Source organism: Embiotoca jacksoni, unplaced genomic scaffold (genome assembly GCF_022577435.1).
Source record: "Embiotoca jacksoni isolate LCO1_2020_lvr unplaced genomic scaffold, fEmbJac1.0.p SCAF_1, whole genome shotgun sequence".
In the NCBI taxonomy this organism is placed as follows: Eukaryota; Metazoa; Chordata; class Actinopteri; family Embiotocidae; genus Embiotoca; species Embiotoca jacksoni.
This window is the reverse complement of record NW_027185229.1, coordinates 6,705,579-6,726,550: the sequence shown is the minus strand read 5'-3', so window position 1 is coordinate 6,726,550 and position 20,972 is coordinate 6,705,579. Positions and strand designations below refer to the sequence as shown.

The window sequence follows — 20,972 nt, the reverse complement described above, 5'->3', positions numbered from 1 at the left end:
GGCCAGCGTTTGCCAGTGTGCCAGGGACAGAGGGCAAGCCTATTGAGAAGCAGTGTGATGGACACAATGGGTGCGACAGACTTGCTGCATCAACAGGCTTTTTGCTGCTGTGGCCAGAAATAAACCATAAATACCCCCACTGCCATCCACCAAGCGCTCGCCAGGCCTCCACAACCACACACACCCTCACACTGAGACAGACAGAAAAGAAAGCAGAAAGACGGAGAGCGTGGCTTGTACGGCGTGCAGTGAAGCACAAGCCATCCAGGTAAAAAGGATCCAGATCGTCCTTCTCCCCGATAGGCATTTCTCTTTTGTTTTGTCTCTATTGCTTCTTGTATCTGCATCCAAATGCTTGCTCTCTAAGCTGCCTTATGTGTGTGCACCATTCATTTGTTAAGCAAACAACTGACACAAATGGATTTGAGTGAAACAAACAAAAGTTTGCAGATTTGTGACCAACAAAATTACAGCAGCTCTGTAAAGAAAGTTACATCTTTGTATTTCCAACTGTTTAAAGTTGGACCTGTGACATTTTTTGTTTTTGAATATCTATGGCTTCCAATGTTGCAGGAAACTCAATTGTCTTGTGTAGATTTAACAACTTATTACTTAAATTACATTTTGTTTAAACTTTACAAAAGTACTCACAAATTTATGTTCTAAATATAAAATGTAATAATGTAATTGCTGTGCTTTGCAGAGGAAAAATGACAGAACAGCAGGGAACCCCAGACCAGCTGCCAGCTGAGAAAGGCCAAGGAGGGGCTGGGGCCACATATAAGGTATCACATTTAGGAACGTTTCTGTTAACTTCACACTTGAAACCAACAAGAACATGTTTGGGTTAAAGTGAAAAGAACTCAGAAATACCTAAATATTTGGACCACATCTTTCCACTCTCTAATGGTTTCTGTCTTGTAGTTGGCAATTTTTGAGTTCGAGAACTTTCGTGGAAAAAAGGTGGAGTTGTCTGGTGAATGTAAAGATGTGTGGGAGAAGACACAAAGAGTGGGCTCAGTCATTGTGGAGTCAGGACCGTGAGTGACTTAGTTTGCCTTCATTAAATCTCATAAAATCTGAATTCTGCTTTGTAATTGAAAATGAATGTCTGCATTTATTTGTGATGCAATTTCCCCATATTGTCAGATGGGTGGGGTTTGAGCGTCCAGGTTTTGCAGGAGAGCAGTATGTGTTTGAGAAAGGAGAGTTTCCTCGCTGGAGCACCTGGACCAACTGCCACAGTAACTACAACCTGAGCTCCTTCAGGCCCCTGAAAGTGGTCAGTACCTGCCATGACACTGACTGTAGACTGTAGACATATTTGCAAGGAAGTACGGCCACTTTAACTATTAGTGTAATACTAGCAGATGTAACTTTCTGTTGATCAAATGGAAAAATGCTGTTTCTCTCTCCAGGACAGCGCAGATCACAAGCTGCACCTGTTTGAGAATGCGGGCTTTGAGGGCAGAAAGATGGAGATTGTCGATGATGATGTCCCCAGTCTGTGGGCTTATGGTTTCCAGGACCGTGTGGCAAGTGCTAAGGCTTTCAGTGGAACGTAAGATGTAGCCCTCTCAGTCATGTATATTACAGTAAATCTTAACAACCTCTACCGAAGCTATAGAGTCTTGTAGTCTTGTAGGCGTGTATTTTTTTTTAAATAAATGCCAATGTAATGTTGTTCTGTCTCTTCTCTCTGAAAGGTGGGTGGGATACATGTATCCAGGCTACAGAGGGAGCCAGTACGTGTTTGAGCATGGAGACTTCAAGCACTGGAACGATTGGGGAGCCACTGCACCTCAGATCCAGTCCGTCCGACGTGTGCGGGACATGCAGTGGCACAAGAGAGGGTGCTATATTGCACCTGCACCTGTCCCCGCCCCTGCTCCAGCCCCTGCCCCTGCCCCTGCCCCTGGCCCTACACCGCCAAATCCCAACCCCAAACCCAACCCAAATCCTAACCCTGCTCCCAACCCCAAATCCCAAACTCAACCCCAGCCTTAACACTGCATCCCTAGAAACTCCCACAGCAACTGGGGAAAGCTGAAGTTTTCCTGCTCCCTATTAGTTTAGGATTTCTGACCATGCAATTTTGGAAAAGTTGAACTGACAATAATGAAACATGTATTTCTGTTGAAAATAAAGGTTTTGGCCCTGATTTTGGTCATGTGCAAGTTATTACATGATATGTATTTTGTGTAAACCACTAGGTCTCCTAATAGTAATGATGATATCATAATAGTCTGTAAATTAGTTAAGCAAGCTAACAAGGGGAAAAAAGATCATTCTGACTGGAAAACAAATGGAAAAAGATTGTAGAAGTGGTAAAATGTTTAAAGAGGCACTTCTTGTGAGAAGAAATGCTTTGTAGTATTTTCTGTGGCACTGGAGGAGCTTTCTAATGTCTGAGAAAACATTTGTTGATATTTCAGGATAATCTCAGTTTAGACTCAGAGACTGCAAATTTATGACATAAAGCGGTTGATTTATGGGAAAATGTTGGTGTTTTAAAGCCAGAATATTTTGGGATTTCATGGCAGGGCACTTTATCAGCCCTTTTAAGTTTGAGACCACTTACCCCAGCAAACAGACTTGTTTAATGCAAAAGAAAACTGGTGAGACAGATACTCGTGGTGTATTGGTCAGCAGCAGCTGTATCCCCCAAATGTTAAAACTACTTAAACTTTGTTTGTTTAGCAAAGAATTAATATATTCAGAAAATATTCTGTTAATGTTCTTGATAAGAGCAAACATTCCCTCCATGTGTGAGGCTTTGATAAAACATTGATGTGCTCAACCATCAGCTATTGGTTAAAAACCCAAAGGAGACCCGCCCATGAAAAGTCGAGGCAACCAATCAAACCTCGCCTTCATCGGCAGGCTCGTGCGGTGGGCGGGGAACGCGCAAAATTTGAAAGTTCACCCGGAAACAACGGTGATTCATTGAAGAGTACGGTGTTTCCTTTAGCATATCAATGTTTTTATGTAAATTGAAAGGAATATTGTAACTACCCGCATGGCCATTTGGTGAGTAATCTCATACAACCCGGTTTTTGCTCCTGTAGATATGAATGAACAACAAATACGGGTGTCGCGTTTAACGCTCATGTGTGTTAGAAAACGAGCGTTAGCCACCGTTAACTTAGCACGCTAAAGGGATCCATTGTTGACAGTTTTCCTTCCGGAGGCAGTAGTACTTTATTTAAGCGCATTAATACTTCGATTTATCGTTTGCCTTGTGTGTTTAGGTTATCTGTTGTCTAGAAGCCATGTTGAAATTCAAATACGTGAGTCAGGGAACCCTGAAAACGCTGTCTTCCTCCGCTGACCCCATCACCAGCCGCATTTCGCGGCTCAACCAGCTGTTTCAGGTACAGTAACAGCTTTGGTGTTGTCATGGCATTACATGCACATAAACGCTGTCTCAAACGCTGTACATAGTGTAAAACCAGTGGAAGTAAGCGTCACTAACTGACTTCCTTTTCCTGTGTTTGTGTTTCGTCTCCAGGGGCGAGTCAGCCTCTGTGGTCAGGAGGGAGGATGCACTTTAGGACGGGAAGAGTTCCTGGAGGCTCTGCTGCTCCTCTACCAAGAGTGCAGCTCCCCAGAGCTCATGAAGATACATCATGTAGCAAACTTTGTCAACAAATGTAAGCACACATTCGGCACATGCAGTTGCACAAGAGTAACTTGTTTAATCTTTGAGGCCAATACAGTCTAACTCTATCATTTGGTGTAAATGATTCCGCTTTTAAGACAGGCCTATTTACTGTAACTGAGTTCTTGTTTTTAAAGTCCTAGTCCACACGTTTTACTGTTTAAGGTGTCATCCTAAAAAAAAAATCACTTGCATTTATCTGACACAATCAGCAAATATAGATCAAAACTTACTGGGCTGATGCAATGTTATTTTCAATACCAGCCAGATGGACTGTATTTAAATACAATGTGCCATTGGTATTGGTATTCTTACCACTAATAGAATGAGGTGTAATATTAGTGCTATGGTAAGAATTTTATGCCTGACTTCAGTTGGGAGAAAAATGGCTGGAAATCTTTTTGTGTGCGTCTGTAAAAACAGTTTCTGAAGTGGTCTCGGCGCTGCGGGCCTTGCAGCCAGGGCCTCATGACTTTGAGGTTCGTGCAGCGGTGGGTCGTGGTCGCTTCGCTGAGGTCCAAGTAGTCCGAGAGAAGGCCACCGGAAACGTTTGTGCACTTAAAGTCATGAACAAGACAATGTTACGCACCCAAGAAAATGTAAGAGTCATACCTTTTTATTCAGTTGTTAAACTGTCCCAGAACAGTAAAATAACATTTGAAAAGTTTTTATTTTTGTATTTTTACATTGATAGTTTGGCTCTAAAATTTCACATGTTTATATGTCACAGTAGGCAATGCACCAACCATGCCAGTCTCGTTAATTGTGTATCAACACATTTGGTGTTTCAGAGTTGTAATCTTACAAAGGCCCACTGGAGAGTGCTGTAAGGTTGAATATATGAAAATCAAATCTGGGTACATTAGTTCACAGCTGTGCTCCCTGGCATATGACTAATAGAACAGAGCTCACTCAGAATAGTACATGAGCTGTGACAGGAAGGGATCAGAAGTGAGCAATACTCTGAACAATCTGAATGAGTGGGACTGTTTTGTACATGCCACTTATGACTACTTTGCTGGATTTGAATGGCGTCCTACTTGTACAATAAGCAACAAGAACTGAAGCCAGAAAAGGAGGTCTAACCTACAAACAGTTTGATACATGTATTGAGGTCTTTTAATGTTTAACTAATTAAAATACTTCAAGAAAACCACGTTACATTATTAAAGCTGGTACCTTCTCAGCAATTAAGACAGATTAGTTTATGTAACCGACACTCATACAACAACAATTTGTCTGGCACTGGTGTTGCTTACATTACATGTATAAATGCTGATTGCATGGCTTTTCAATTCTTCCCAGGTGGTTTTTCATGAAGAAGAGCGCAGGATACTCTCTCTGAACAGTAGTCCCTGGATCCCACACCTTCTCTATGCCTTCCAGGATAAAGATCATGTCTATCTGGTGAGACTGCAGCACATGTTTTTTTTATCTTAAGGATTGACTGAAACGACTATTTAACGTGTCAGAAGAATGATTTCAGAATCTTCTGCTGAACACCACAGGCCAAAGGGGAATCATGGGGTAATAGATATACAGAGCAAGTGGCACACATGTTGTAATACTCACTGCTGTGATATATATGCAGGAAGTACAGTACTTTTATGTTGTAGTAAAGGTCTGGAGGTAGTCTTGTTAACTGAAATACGCTGCAAACAATTCCACTTTAGTCCCATAATTTACTCAAACGCTGTTTTGTTGTTTTAACTGTAGATTCAAGGGTTAAAACCGAACCAGTGTGGTTCATCCCCCAATTCACTGATAAAAAAGAAATTATCTGAAGCCATTGAGTTTACACACAATAGCAGTCATCATGATGATTTGACATTGTTTGTAGTAGAAGGTGTAATTAATATCGATGATACTATTTTCTAAATTTGGCCTCTTTACACAGAGAATACCAAATATTAAAACTCATAGTTTTTTTTAATTTATATTTGTACAAATTGTTGGTTTATTTACTCCTAAGCAGCAGTAGCTCTGGCATAGAAAGGTTTATTACACTCACTTTGCCTTGCGACTGTTAAAGGAATTTGATATTTATTTGTACGGGTTGATAGTTACTTGAGTTAAAATTATACTCCCAGTCTACATATGTTTAATATGTAATATGTAATATGAGAAGAGTAGGTAGCCTTTCTTCTCTTGTCTGAACTCCATTCAACAACTGGACCTAAGTGTTAGTGTAGAGCTTCAGAAATTGCTCCATTTTGCATAAATTACCTACTCCAAAAAGTACAATATCTTGTTTTATTTTATACACAATACAATATATATTTTTATTTCAATAGAACACAGTGTACAAGAAAGTTGCATTGGAAGGTGTACTTTATTTCTTACATTTTCTTTCATGGTTGTGATTTCCAAAATGTGACGAATAAAGCACTGGGATCAGTCAGAATAGTACATGAGGGGTGACGTGACGGGATCTGAAGTGAACAATGTAAGAAACAACTTGTATGTAGAATAAATGCTTTGAATTGTTATTGTTATCCTTCCTCAGAAGTGGAAAGAAATCACCTTGCAGCAATTTCAAGGTTTGGTTGTGTCAGCTTGGTAGCTTGAAGCTTTGCCACGAGTACAGCCTATAGTTACCAAGGCTCAGTTCACATTAATGACATAAGTCAGTGCTGGCCTCTTCAATGGACAGGACCTCTCAGGTGTTGTGGGCATCTTTGGGTTCTGCTGTGATTTAGTAGCAACAAAAATAAAAAAAATTGTCACATTGCAGCAAATGAGAGAAACAAATTTAAGAGCTGCGCTTACTGTTTCCACAAGCTTACAGTTTTTCACTTATTCATAAAACAGCACATAGAGCTCTGTATTTAATGTAAATGTATAAAATGAGTGAATTATTTGACTCTGGTTAAAGAGGGAAATGGACATTTTTCCCATAAAATTGGTGTCCCTTTAATTGTCTCATCTTCAGCTGCGAAGCACCGTGTCAATTTACTCACAGAGAACATCTCATGTAATCATTGTAATGGCTGTTAACCTCACAAAGAATCAAATTTTTCTCTGATGACCGAGACTGCCTGAGGTTGTAGGGAAAAGCATTTCCTGCTCAGCCAAGCCTTACATTGTATACCGCCCTTTGTTTTCCTTCCTCACTCTCTCCGTACCTTCCTTCATGCCCCCTGCATGTCGGTCTCAGTTCTTCCTCCTCCTCTCTTTTCACTCCCCCTCTGTCTCACCCTGCTCCCTAACTGAGCATGGAGGAAAATACAAAGCATCCATCTTTATCCGTGTGTCAGAGAGGCACCCAGTCTCCGTGTTGCTAGGTAACACTGGAGAATGCTCCCCTTCATTCAGACTCGCCGACCATTCATGCACCAGGGGCTTGCCTGTTATGGCTGTATGGCTGCAACCATATAGCTCAAACCGACTTGACCAGTGCCTTTCATCTGAGGGTGCAGACATCAGAAAAGAGAATTAGAGACAATATGACAGGTTGTTTTGTGTTTTCAAACTTTAAAACTATATATATATATACATATATATATGTATATATATATATATGTAATAATATGGGTTTTTTTGGTGGCATGTTGCCTTGACTGAAAACATGCTTGTTTTTTACCCTGCGATAACAGACACACACTGCACAAGGATTTTTGCAGTTATTGTGGGTGTATTTTTAGCTATTGAATACCAATGCTTTGACTGCAGTATCTCAGATAAATCTGCAATAGTATCCAGGCTTACATAAATTAATTCATAATGAGAAGAACCACCCTATAAGCTTAAGATGAACAGAGCTTTGATGTAAGCTCAAGCACATGTGGTCCCACACTTGTTGCTTTGTTTTTCCTTCTAAATATAGACACATTTGTAGGCATTCATAAATGTTTCAGCAGCATTTGACACGTGACAAATCAAATAAAAAAAACACACATTCCTTTAAATTCCTAGTGCTGATCTTAGTTTATTGGTTACAAATATGTCTGCAGGCGATGGAGTACCTGCCGGGTGGCGACCTGATGTCTTTGCTAAACCGATACGAGGATCAGTTTGATGAGTCGATGGCTCAGTTTTATTTGGCTGAGCTGGTAGAGGCCATTCATGCTGTCCACCAGCTGGGCTACGTCCACAGGTAAGACACCAGCTACTGAATCCAACCTCTCAGTGTTGAAGGACTGGCCAATCAGGGCTTTGTTGAAGAACGTGATTAAAGAAGTAGCCCCAGAAATAGAGTCACTTTCCTTGCTTCCAGATTTGATTTGTTTTCACACAAAAAAGCCACATGTACATGATTCAGGAGAAAAAAAAACTAACTTTAACTGAGAAATGTTTCGGTGTGATTTATCCGACAATACCGTGTGTGAAAGTATGTAAGATAAAAACATTGCTGGAGTTCACAGATGTATTCCTATATCATCAGAGCAGTAGACATGTTACAGTACATCTGTATAAGATCAGTATCAAATGTCTCTATCCACTTGCAGAGATGTCAAACCAGAGAACATTCTCATTGATCGGACTGGTCACATTAAGCTGGCAGACTTTGGATCAGCTGCCAGTCTGACTGCTAACAAAACAGTAAGTGGATTACAGAGTTTGCTCCATGTATCAATGTCAGTATTCATGACAGTGACATCATAGCGGTTTTTTTCAAATGTTTTTCCAGGTGGCCGTTCCCACAGTGCCTGTTGGGACCCAGGACTTTCTGTCCCCTGAGGTCCTGGCAGCCATGAATGGGGGCTCTCCCGGCACCTACGGGTTGGAGTGTGACTGGTGGTCCCTCGGGGTCATTGCCTATGAGATGATCTATGGCAGGTTGCCTTTTTCTGAAGGCACTTCTACTAAGACCATCCACAAGATCCTCAATTTCCAGGTACATAGACAGTCAGCTGGTCTGATACTGACTTGGGTCGTTGGTTGTATCTGATCTGTAATAGGAACTCCAGAGGAGTAAAGAAATAAGCTGTGTACTTAGTATTCTCTATATAGTCATTAAAATATGCAGTCTGCATTTATATGTAATCAGTCTATGTATTATGCAAAGAGTCCTTCTTCATGTTGTTTGCCCACAGCGTTACCTGAAGTTTCCTGACGAGCCACACACCAGTAAGCAGTTTGTCGACTTGGTGCAGAGCTTGCTGCGTGGTGCGAAAGAGCGACTTGGTTTCCAGGGACTCCGCTGTCACTCTTTCTTCTCCACTGTTGATTGGAACAACTTAAGACAAGGTGAGGAGTTTCCTTTCCCTTGAGACTCCATGCTCCTGTCTTTCTAGTCAAAATGCTCAATTTGGCATGAAATGACACGGGTCTGCTGCAATCATGGTACTGGACAGATGATATATGACTAGTTGTCAAATAGTAATGTTGTTTTTAGGTGTAGTTTGTGTGTGTGTGTGTGGGGGGGGGGGGGGGGGTGTCCACATAGACAACAAACAGTATCTGCGTTGCCAGTGGTGTTGTTGGTAGTAAAATAATGAGATTCTGTGTGCCGTTGGCAGTAGGCCAACTCTTTCCTGAGGAGGGAGAATAGGAGGGAGGTAGAGACGAGAAGCGAGGCAGACAGACTAAAGATCCGCAACTCATCTGCTTCTCAACAGATGCAGCACAAATCTTCTACGCAGGCGACACCAGACACGCTATCTGTGGCGGAAATACATGTGCGCTTGTTGAATGTCATTGTTGCTGCCGAGTTTGATATTTTCACGTGACCTGCTGATGGAAAAAACACCCATAACACTTAAATTATTAGACCTTTTTTTAGTTAGACATGGTCACATTGAAGAACCACATCCCTACAGTGGTGCTGTAATTCACAAATGCAGCTGCAGGGGTGATGAGGGTTTATTTCTATTTTCAGATGAATAAACCTTCCTATTCTGAAATGATTTTCAAACATTGCTATTCTCATCTTTTCCTCTGAGCTTTTTTTGTGATCAAATTCATCCAGACATTGAATATCAAGGAAACTAGTTGTTTTTTGAAAAGGTCATGACAATTGTGAAAATATGAGGAAGTCTTTTGATTTTTCAGGAGGTTTTTTTTCAATGGATTTTTCTTAATTGTAAATTGTCTTTGAGTAATAGATATAAAACGCAACATAAACGTACCACATGAGATAATGTTTGAATGGAAAATACAGCCCTGCTTCATTATCAGTTGAACACAGATAGAGCTCTATGCTTCAGCATTGGCTCCAGCTGATTAGCTTGCTCTGCTGCAGTGAGGGAGAGGGAGTGAGCATGTGTGAATGAGTGAGTGAGAGAGAGAGCGAGAGAGAGAGAGAGAGAGAGAGAGAGAGAGGAGGGAGGGACAGAGGCAGCATGTGCATCAACGCGCGACTTACCGCACTCTAGTTTCCCACCGCTCCGCTCTGTTCCTCCTCCCTTCCTTTCTCTCCCCTTTCTCCTTGTTGTGTTAATTTATTTTTTACATTTATTTACTACCAGGTTCATCACTGCATCCTTTCATCCCTTTGCCCTCTCTTGTTCCCTCCTCTCATCCTTTTTCTCCTGCAGTTCTCCCGCCTTTCGTCCCTGCATTGCATGCTGAAGATGACACCTCTAATTTTGAGGAGCCAGAGCAGGCAGCCCCCTGGCCAGCCTCAGCAGCCCAGCGAGGAGCTCTGCCAGTGGGCTTCCAGGGCCAGGATCTGCCCTTTCTAGGCTGGTTCTTCAGCAGAGCGTTGGCAGTATTGGCCAAAACAGAGTAAGTGCTACCTGTTTACTCGGCATTGTTGGGCTTTTTTCAAAGTGGACCTCGTGTTTTTCTGTACTTTCTGTTCCACATCTTTGTTGGTTAAAGACCCCATGCTAGCATTGGCTGCTGTTCTGCCATTAGACTCCTTATTACCACAGCAACAAATTCCAGGTAGCCTTGTTTCAGGTGACCTAGCATGGTGGCCTGGGCAGTTGGTATTGTCCCTGTCATTAGTGGTATGCCTGTTGGGGCTAAAATGGGTTTGGCCATATGCTGTGTCAGAAGAGGAACAAGGAAGGGGAGGGATCCCCTTCTTTTCTGGTGCTGTCTTCTGATTCCTGCTCATATATATATATATATATATATATATATATATATATATTATTATTTTTTTTTTTTTTCTAAATTGCATTGTGATCACGTGCATATTGATCCAATGCACAGATAGATCAAATGAATGGACCTGAGGATGTGAACTGGCGTTATCTTGCCATCGACACTGATTGGTATGCGGCTGAGTGTGTCAATGAGGTTTGCTGAGAAGTGGAACCCCACACATAGACACACTCCCACCCTCGCTGCTGTTATTGTGCTTTCTCTGTTACTGTGAAGCATAATGGGCTCCTGACTTTTATTGCTTGGGTTTTGGGACTGTAATTATGCTTAATAGTGTTTGGCATCTTAACCTCTGATAATAAAGCAAGGGGATGGGTTTCATTTCTGTAGCCCCATGCCAGTGCTCTAGCAGGTTAATGGTGCTGGAGACTGCGGATCATGACAGCAGCAGCAACAGAAAAGGAAGAAAAAGCGTTAGCAGATTAGACAGGAAAAAGGATGAGAGCTCAGATTGGGGGAGAGAATCTATTTCTATGGTTACAACTGTGATGTTTTTTTTTTTTTTTTTTTTTTTTTTTTTCAGTCCCCACCCCCATCTTTACCCGTCTCATCTCCTCTTCTTATTTTCTCCCTCTTCTAATGTCTCTGTCCCTTGCCGTTACACCATCAGTCATCTGTTCATGGTTTTTAATTGAAGCCAGTCATTTTCTTTGCTGCATTTGATTAAGAGGTGCTCAGAGCTCACAGAATGTGTCAAAATTGTGTGTGGGTGCATGCATATGCGTGTACACATTCTTCATTACAATGCCAAATAGGAAAAAGAAATGAACCCAGACCCAGGCATAATCAAATGCTAATCATGTGTTTTGGGGGGGTTCCTGCTATTATTTTTGTTTATTCTTTTTGAACTTGACTGTCTGTTTGACTCCTCATTAGAAATCCTCAACAACAAAATCTCCTTAACAGCTTGCCTCAAATTTATAAGAAGCCTTCTGTGGTTTAGTGTTAGAACATCTCTGCAGTGTAGCTGGACTGTAGAGTCATAAACTTCCAGGCAAATGTGCCTTTTTTTTTTTTTTTTTTTTTTTTTTTTTTTTTTTAAGAATCTTGAGTTAATTTAAGACATTAAGCATTTAAAAAAAAAAAAATTAAGTGCCATTTTAGCAAGTTGCCAGTATTTTTCTGTTTTTTCCCCCACTCATGATTAGGCATGATACCGGTGTCCGTTGGTCAGTCTGTCTGGTCATCGAACATCTTGGTAGGATATTTTGACAACTATTGATTAGAGTGCCCTGAATGATTACTGCCAGATGACTGTAGTGGACATATATGTGTATTCACAGTCTCCAGAGGATGATTTCTTATGATTTAGTTGACCATTTGGCCTTTTATCTAATGCTATCATACAGATTAGGATTTCTGTTTACTGCTATTTTGGCAACTAATGGCTCAGTTTTTCCAGAAATCTTCTGAGGATGTTCTTGGGCTTTAATAAATGGTGTCTTATGTTTTAACTGAGGTGCTGACTTTCACTGTAGTGTCACCATCAGGCTCCACATAGACACAAGAAAAATATTCTACACTAGAGATAAACCCTGTTTAATAAAAAAAAATACCAAATGCCTGTCCACTCAGGCCACTCTTGGGACAAGTTTGAACTCTTAATCCCTACTACTGGTAAAAATACAAAAAATAGTTTGTTGTTATTTTTCTATCTAGCACTTTCAAATAGTTTGAGTTTCGATTCTTTTAAGGGGATCCATTTATTGGATTACTAAATGTAATTTATGCACAATTTTAGGGAGAAATATCAGAGATGCAAAAACAATTTTCATTTGCATAAATTAAGACGCATCATTTTTGTCCAAGTGGATAAAACCCAGCTTGAAATGAAAACATCAAGGTGTTTTTCCCTCCTTTGTTGTTTTGTCTTTATTATTTTGACATAGGCACAATTTTTACTGTTTACTGAAGGTTACCTGAAAAAAATGCCTTGTTTTGTAACCCTTGTGTGCATCCTAATTGCATGTGTCTAGAATAATGTGTGTCTGCTTGTATTTTTTTCGGTGTGCATGCTCGCCTTATTGTATGAATTGTATTCTGTTTTTCTACCTGATGAGCTGCCGAGCTTTTTGTTCCCCACTTTCCTTGTGCTCCTGTCTTTCTTTGATTCTCTTCAATAATGCAGTCCGCACCGGCTACTCATTTATTTTTCCTCCACAGTTCAAAGACACAACAACTACGCTATTCCTCAGCTATGAAAACAATTGCCCGGCATTTGGTCTCGTAAAAAACTTTCCATTCTGCCTACATGATGCTTAAAACTCTTAAATTGATATTTCTGCTTCCTTCAGAATATTTTGCTTATCTGGTCCAATTTTTTATATAAAGCGTATATAACAATAAGTACGAGAAATCATCTGAAGGTGGTAAAGAAGAAATCTATCAACTCTTCATTGTTTGAAAGGTTTAAGGAAAATAGATAGATGAAACAAAAGGCAAATCAATGCAGAAAACTCCCAGCTGATGACTAAGTGCCACATTATCTTTTCTTCAGCCTCCTAAACTGTTCGACTAGGCGCTGGAGAACTTTATGAATTTTGATGTCTAACATAAATTTTTAATTGCAAACACGTTCAGCTTGCTGGAACACTTTATTTAATCTAGAGTCCTGTGAAAAAGACCAGTCGGGGTGTTGCTGTATTTGTTTGTGATATAAGCCAAATGCATATGTGGTTTTCTGTATATTTGATTTATTTATTTATATATATTTATTTATTTATATATATACTGTGTATATATATATATATAGTATATATACTGTATATACAGTATGTATATATACATACTGTATGTATATATACAGTATATATGTATATATATATATATAAATATATTGTATATACAGTATGTATGTGATTCAAGGGGATGTTTCTTGATGCAGAGAGGCACAGGGGGCAGTTCTTGCTTTTGTGATTATTTTTAACACTGTGAGTCAGTCTGAGTCAACTTTATTAAAGATCCCTCTGCAGTATTTGTGAACTCATTCATACAGACCCATTCAGTTATTCGGAAGACTCCTATTCGTAGTTGCCATGTCTCTGGTCAACTACAGGGTGAAAATTGACTTTTTGCTCTGTTTTTCCCAAAAGAATGGAAACAAAATAGGACATCACCATACATAAACAAGAAAAAGCATTGTGCTCACTACAGAGCTCTGTGAAGACCAACCCCAAGCAACAACATAGCCCAAATTCTCCTGTCACATTATTTTGTCAGGCAAACAGCAAATATTCCCACATCTACATGGCTGTTTTGTTCATGTAGTCTGTTTTGTCCCCAATAAACTACTATGAATAAAATATATTGGCTCTATCTCGCTTGAAAAATGCTCTGTTGAATGTCATCCTAATTGTTGTCGGGAGCCTTATTGTTATGATAATCTTCGAAGTATTCTTCTTAAAAAGAAAAGTTGATTCAATGCAAACTCTTATGCTCCCCAGTGTCTGTGGCTGGTTTATGATGTGTGGGTGTTATGTCTGTATTTCAGCTGATTTAATTACTACGATAATGTCAAGTCTTGCTGTTGTGTGTTATGTCTTTAGTCATGATACAAGACTGACAGTCATTCTCATTAGCTGATGGAAGACTTGATTGTAAAACAGCAGGCAGGAAACGAGGGAAAAGAGATGTGTTATGTCGTGCAACCATGATCCCCGGCCAGAACCAGACCACCGGTGTTGTGTAACTGTTTGGCCACCAAACTACTTCATAAAATCATATTTTGTAGATAGTGCTTTCACAATTTTTTTTTACCTTATTTTTGTGAAAAGAATATTTCAGTAAATATCAAGTTGGTTATTGCCGACATCATGTGCACTATTTTATGGTTTGCTGCATTAAAAGTCAAAGTATTTGTATTTGATTTAAATGTCCCTGATTGTATAAATTTCCGTTGTTTTTTTTTTGTTTCATAATGCTTCAAGTACTGCGAAAGTGTCAAAATGCTGAGTCCACAAATAAATGCACGCAGCCTGTATTTAGTAACTGTGCTGGTTGGACGAGTCGTTTGGACTTTCATTTGTTTGCGATGTCACAAACTCTTGTCATATGTCCACCCTGAACACGGCCTAATGTTCAAACTTTTATGTGGAAGAAAACACAAAGCAATAATTCCATCGCAGAGCGAGCAAGCGACAAGGCTGTTGTTGGCCTGGACGTGCATAACTTGGAAAAGAATCAGCCAATCAGAACAGAGGGTTACTGATGTCAGTGCACCTTACAGAAACGGAAACATCACAGCAGTTCTTGGTGGTTTAAAGATGTGATGCAATATTCAGATTTTGTTTGGTGCTTAAAACCACAAAAACATCTAGTTATGGATATCAAGACTGCAAATAAAACACCAGGAAAGTGTTAAATCTAGGGCCTTTAAAAAGTGCTAAAGACTTCTGTTGATGTTGTTTCCCAGGTCAGTGTCTGCAGGCCTCAACTCTCCTGCTAAGACCAACTCCATGGAAAAGAAGCTGCACCTTAAAAGCAAAGAACTACAAGAAACTCAAGACAAATGTCACAAGGTCACTACAGCCTCTTTATGCTTTCATTCATCTTTTATTTTTCATCACAGACCTTTGTTAACCAGGCTCCAACCAATGTGTAACACTTGGAAACTCTTTGACTGGACATAGTTTAGCAAAGCCCAAAATAATTTTGTCTTGTCAATGTTCCTTTTTGGCAAACCTCAATATGTCTATTTTCATAGCATATGAATAACATTAGCATATTCGTAGAAGGAGCAAATGTTGAGGGGAAACCATATGGACTATTTGCTGATTGGAAACTAAAATCATATTTCCATATTTTGGAACTGTACATTGAGCAAAGTGAGTCAATTGTTCTGGGTTTTATTTCTAGCTGCCTTGTGTTTATTCTGGCTGTGTGGCTTAACACAGATCAAGATAGCTTCTGTTGGTGTTCTAATAAACCAAGTTAATCTTGTTTGTATAAAATTACAACTACATGTTTTATAGAATTCTTGGTTGGGTGATAAGAAATCAGTTATCATAGTAATCTATTGGCTGATGGACCCGTCTTGCTGACTTACACTAAATCATCTGTTGAAGTACCTTAATGTTCTGCTGTATTTCTTGCATCAGATGTAACACAAACCAGTGATTTCTGAAAATTGGTGTAAATTTGTCAACCTTCTGTTGAAGGCATCAAATTAAGAGGTTGTGATGTTTTTTCCGGTATATGAAGATGGAGCAGGAAATTTCCAGGTTCCAGCGTAAAATGACTGACCTGGAGTCGGTGCTCCACCAGAAGGATGTAGAGCTGAAGGCCTCCGAGACTCAGAGGGGCATCCTCGAGCAAGATCTTGCCACCTACATTACTGAGTGCAGTGTGAGTCATACTACCATCTCTGTCCGTGTGCGTGTCTGCAGAGTTAAAAAAAAAAAAAGAGAAATGTTTATACATAATAATGCTGTTACGTAACACAGTGTTTATTCACACATTTTGCTTCACTGTCCTCAACACTTCAAAAATCTGTGTCAAAGTGGGCCAACAGCCGCCTTGAGTTTATGTGCATGTATGTGTTTGTAGAGCCTGAAGCGGAGCTTAGAGGAGGCACGTGTGGAGGTCTCCAGAGAGGATGACAAGGCCATGCAGCTGCTGCATGACATACGCGAACAGAGCAACAAGCTGCAAGAAATTAAGGAGCAAGTATGTAAATATTCTCATTCCAGTGATCCTTTGTGTCCTCCTTCTCATCACGTTAATGATATGGTGCATCTGGATTTTTTTTTTTCTTCTTTAATCACTTAAAGGTATTTATACTAAAAATGTGTAGTGAAAGGGGAAAAAAAACATCTTCATACTGCATCCTTTTCTGCTGATTCCCATAGTGTTGTATTTATACTATCATAGCTGATAATGGAAGCAGGGACATTATATTCCTTCTCAGTGTCCCTATTACACAGGCAGGGCTTCCCCTCTGAGGACTCCCTTGTCCTCTGCACTCTCATAAAGGTCATTCCTGCAGATGGCATCCCTGCAAGGTACAAAAGTGGAGACTTTGAACATTACGCAAGAGATTGAGCCACCCTCCACTGAGGGGACTGACACGCAGTATCTGCAATATTTAAATACACATTATTGATTCAAATGAGAAATTAATATTGAACAAGGGCATATTTTTGCAGACAAAAACCCTAAATTACATCCATGGAAACTGGGCTGTAACAGATTTGTCCTTCCTCCCCATTTGAGTAGCCTGATGTGGTCATGGGTTGCAAATCTTAATGCACAAGAAATGTCTAATGAAAACGTAAAGTTTTGATTTGTCAGAGAATTTACCAACATCAGTGAAACACATTGTCTCTGCAAAGATTTACGGACTTAAGCAGTTATTTTTCCTTTCACTTGGAGTTCTGTAGTGCAACCACGGCTTTAAAGTGGTAATTCTTGAGTTGTTATCTTTGATTGTGACATTTTTGGTGATGAATGGTCATTGCTACGGAGCACTGCAGTTTCTATAGATCACTTCACAATAAATCGGTGTCAGCAGATCTGTGAAGTACGTCTTTGTCTGTAGCACTGGCTGCAATCTCTGCCTGCACTAATAGCTCAGTTCCTGTTCAGACTTTCACAAACACACCGTTGCTGCTGTTGCTATTTTCACCTTGATTGAAAATACAAGCTAAGAATCTGCTAATGATTTTTTTTTTTTTTTTTTTTTTTTTTTTTTTTTTTTTTTTTTCAGGAAAAGCCAGAATAGAAGAATAACTTTATTTAGTAAAAACAAAGAAGAACTTGATGTTGGCATATGTTGAAATACTGCTACATTACATTTTGTAACATGATAGAAAAATAATAAACATTAATTTTATTCTATTCTTCCTTATGATTTTTTTTTTTTAAAGGGTTTTAAGCGGTTTTACTTTACTTATTGAAAAATGTTTTCTTGACCCTAAGATGACAACAGTGACTTGTGTCCAGTCTGCTTTCAGCAGTTTGGTTCAGATTACCACTACTGTATATATACAGCATATAAAATGACCACAATTATATAAATCATTACATTATTTGACATTATTAGATTACATTGTTAGAGCCAAATAAATGAACTTAATTGTATTTAGTTCCTAGCATCCATTGTCAACAGTTGATTGATGTAAGTTCAACTGTCAGTCTTTAGATGCACATTTATTTTTCATAATGATGCTCACTGTGTGCTTTTCGTGGCCTCAGGAGTACCATGCCCAGCTGGAGGAGATGCAGGTGACCATCAGGCAGCTGGAGGAGGACCTGTCAGCTGCCCGGCGTCGCAGCGACCTCTATGAATCTGAACTTAGAGACTCGAGACAAATGAGCGAGGATCTCAAAAGGAAAGCTGTGGAATACCAGCAGAGAATCCAGAAGGTATATTAGCACCTCGTACAGTATAACGTTTATAGTTCATGAAATGGATGTGAATCAAGTGACCGGCAGAAGATTCACTTTTTGTCCTTGATCAATTGTCCTTCATGAATATTTCAGATGTTGGTGAAACAAATCAAAAGTACAACTTCTTTTGATTGTTTCTCAGATTATATCACACAAAGGAAGTGTGAGTCACATTACAGTTAGCTGTCAGTTCCTTTTGGAGAGTTTAGCACTTGATAGCTGTGTGGATATCATTTGAAATGGTCACATGGTGTTGAAGCCCCCCCTGAATGCCTCCTTTTGACATGCTTGGCTGGGAGGAAACTCCAGAGTAGACCCACAGCACACTGCTGTAGTGATTACGTGTCCCTCATGGCCTGGAAGCTCTTGGGGGTCTTTCAGGAGTAACTAGAGGAGGAGTATGTGAAAAGTGCTGTCTAGGCTGCTATGCTCACTGTTTTGCTTAATAATGTATGAATAAATGAATTACAATATGCATACTATAAAGTCAACAATTACACAAAGACAACCCAATGCACACTTAATTTGGGGAGGTTATGGCAGCAAATAATACACGTTTTTGTTTATTATAATTCCCTCATTTGCAGATTCCATGCTGTTTTTACTCAAGTGAAACAAGACTGCAGGGAGAAATTAATATTTTCATTCTCTCTTATTTTTTTAGGCCAAGGAGCAGGGAAAAGCTGAAGTGGAGGAGCTTCTCTCCAAACTTGAGAAGGTAAAGGAAGGTTCAGACTCTTCTTTCGATGTCAGATATCTATACAGAGCTGTAGTTCCCCTGAAGTTTGATGAGTGAGCTCACTGTGTTTTCTTTATCTTCAAGACTAACTCTGAGCAGCAGGTGAAAATCCTAGAGCTCCAGGACAAACTGTCCAAGGTAAATTAATTTTTGTCTTGATTTTGTAATTATACTTATTTTCAACCAATTTCTTTCTACATAAATTTCTATAACGTGTCATCTTTTGTAGGTTAGGTTAGGTTAGGTTAGGGAGTTACTTTATTAATCCCCGAGGGGAATTTTTTTTTGCTACAGCAGCATACAGAAGCAATAAGATAATAATAGAATAATAGAAAAGCAATAAAATAGCAGTAAAATAGCAGTAAAAAATATTAAATATAAAATATAAAATGCACAGTATATACAGTATATGCAGTACAGTATATATCTATATATATTATATACAAACAACCAAGAAACACAGTAACAGTGTTATTGTTATGTGATGGATTTTGCCAGAGGTGAGTTATTGTACAGTCTTATTGCGGTCGGCAGGAATGATCTCCTGTATCTGTCCTTGTGACAGCGGAGCTGGAGGAATCTTTTGGAGAAAGTGCTCCGCTGTCCCTGCAGCAGGTGGTGGAGAGGGTGGTCAGGATTATCCAATATGGATAATAGTTTGTTCAGCGTCCTCCTCTCCACCACCTTTTCCAGGCTGTCCAGTTTGTAGCCGATAATGGAGCCGGCCTTCTTAACCAGTTTGTTAAGTCTGTTGGTGTCACCGGCTCCAATGCTGCTCCCCCAGCAGACCACAGCGAAGTACAATGCACTGGCCACAACAGACTGGTAGAACATCTCCAACATCTTGCTGCACACATTGAAGGATCGAAGTTTCCTCAAGAAAAAGAGTCGACTCATCCCCTTCTTGTAAACAGCGTTGATGTTGGTCTTCCAGTTCAGTCTGTTGTCGATGGACACACCCAGGTACTTGTACTCCTCAACCATGTCCACCTCCTCTCCCAGAACTCTCAGCGGTTGTGGAGCCCTCGTCTTCCTCCTGAAGTTGACCACCATCTCTCTGGTCTTGGCCACGTTCAGGAGCAGGTGATTTCTTCCCGCCCACTCCACAAAGTCCTCCACTACTGCCCTGTACTCATCCTCCCGTCCATCCCTTATACACCCTACCACTGCAGAGTCATCAGAGAACTTCTGCAGATGGCAGGACTCTGAGTTGTACTGGAAGTCAGTGGCGTATAAGGTGAACAGGAAGGGGGACAGAACAGTTCACTGAGGAGCTCCAATACCACTGACCACCGTATCAGACAGCACACTGCCCAGACGGACAAACTGTGGTCTGCCTGTCAGGTAGTCAGTGATCCAGGAGACGGTGGACGCGTCCACCCCCACCACCTGCAGCTTCTCACTCAGTAGCAGTGGTTGGATGGTGTTAAATGCACTGGAGAAATCAAAGAAAGTGATTCTCACAGAGTCACCGGTTCCATCCAGGTGAGACTGAGCTCGTTGCAGCAGGTAGATGATGGCATCGTCCACTCCCACATGAGGCTGATACGCAAATTGCAGCGGGTCCAGTGAAGATTTCACCAGCGGCCTGAGGTGTGCCAAGACCAGCCTCTTCAGCACCTTCATCACATGAGATGTGAGGGCAACCGGTCGGTAGTCGTTGAAAAAAAAAAAGTCTAAAAAAACTGATCAGCAGTGCATATGTATGTATAGAGAATAAGCAGATTTGTCATGTCTGCAGCCTGCTATAGCTCCCACCTAGAATAGCTTCCCCCGCGCTGTCTTGGTGGGAAGGAATTGCCCAAGCAAATCAAGATGTTTGTCTTGGGATGCACTAACAGCCTTTGACCTCCCGATATCCCCCAGGCAGTGAAAGCGAGCACAGAAGCCACTGAGCTGCTGCAGAATGTCCGGCAGGCCAAAGAGAGGTTGGAACGAGATCTGGAGCGCCTGCGAGGCAAAACCGATTCTAGTGACACTTTGAAGCGCCGCCTGAGAGAGACAGAGGTACCAGACTTAACCCACAATGTTAATCAAGCCAATTTATTAAATAATGCTTGTTTATTTGTTAAATTTTTTTTTTTTTTTTTTTTGGACCTTCCCAATGCAAGTTTCTTTGTATTTAGCCTT

General features: G+C 40.4%; 2 protein-coding genes across 3 annotated transcripts in view; both read left to right on the top strand.

Annotated features, from left to right (window-relative positions):
• Window positions 1–710: 710 nt before the first annotated feature.
• LOC138199394 (beta-crystallin B3-like) lies at window positions 711–2,077 on the top strand. The gene is made up of 5 exons (XM_069151453.1): window positions 711–785; window positions 925–1,040; window positions 1,150–1,282; window positions 1,419–1,561; window positions 1,707–2,077. Exons 1-5 carry the CDS (start codon window positions 711–713, stop codon window positions 2,005–2,007), a joined length of 768 nt encoding a protein of 255 aa, XP_069007554.1. The 3' UTR covers window positions 2,008–2,077.
• A 1,524-nt stretch (window positions 2,078–3,601) lies between these two features.
• The window catches only part of cita (citron rho-interacting serine/threonine kinase a), a 39,038-nt gene continuing 21,667 nt past the window's right edge, over window positions 3,602–20,972 (top strand). The window contains exons 1-15 of one of the 2 annotated variants that reach the window (XM_069158427.1): window positions 3,602–3,653; window positions 4,085–4,260; window positions 4,967–5,068; window positions 7,615–7,757; window positions 8,110–8,203; window positions 8,292–8,498; window positions 8,698–8,851; window positions 10,141–10,330; window positions 15,129–15,234; window positions 15,917–16,060; window positions 16,262–16,381; window positions 17,909–18,079; window positions 18,768–18,821; window positions 18,927–18,980; window positions 20,709–20,849. In XM_069158427.1, the coding sequence (XP_069014528.1) occupies window positions 3,617–3,653; window positions 4,085–4,260; window positions 4,967–5,068; window positions 7,615–7,757; window positions 8,110–8,203; window positions 8,292–8,498; window positions 8,698–8,851; window positions 10,141–10,330; window positions 15,129–15,234; window positions 15,917–16,060; window positions 16,262–16,381; window positions 17,909–18,079; window positions 18,768–18,821; window positions 18,927–18,980; window positions 20,709–20,849 (1,893 nt within the window). In that variant the 5' untranslated portion in view covers window positions 3,602–3,616. Of the gene's footprint in view, window positions 3,654–4,084; window positions 4,261–4,966; window positions 5,069–7,614; window positions 7,758–8,109; window positions 8,204–8,291; window positions 8,499–8,697; window positions 8,852–10,049; window positions 10,331–15,128; window positions 15,235–15,916; window positions 16,061–16,261; window positions 16,382–17,908; window positions 18,080–18,767; window positions 18,822–18,926; window positions 18,981–20,708; window positions 20,850–20,972 lie in introns of those variants that run through there. The other variant, XM_069158437.1, reaches the window with a different exon arrangement.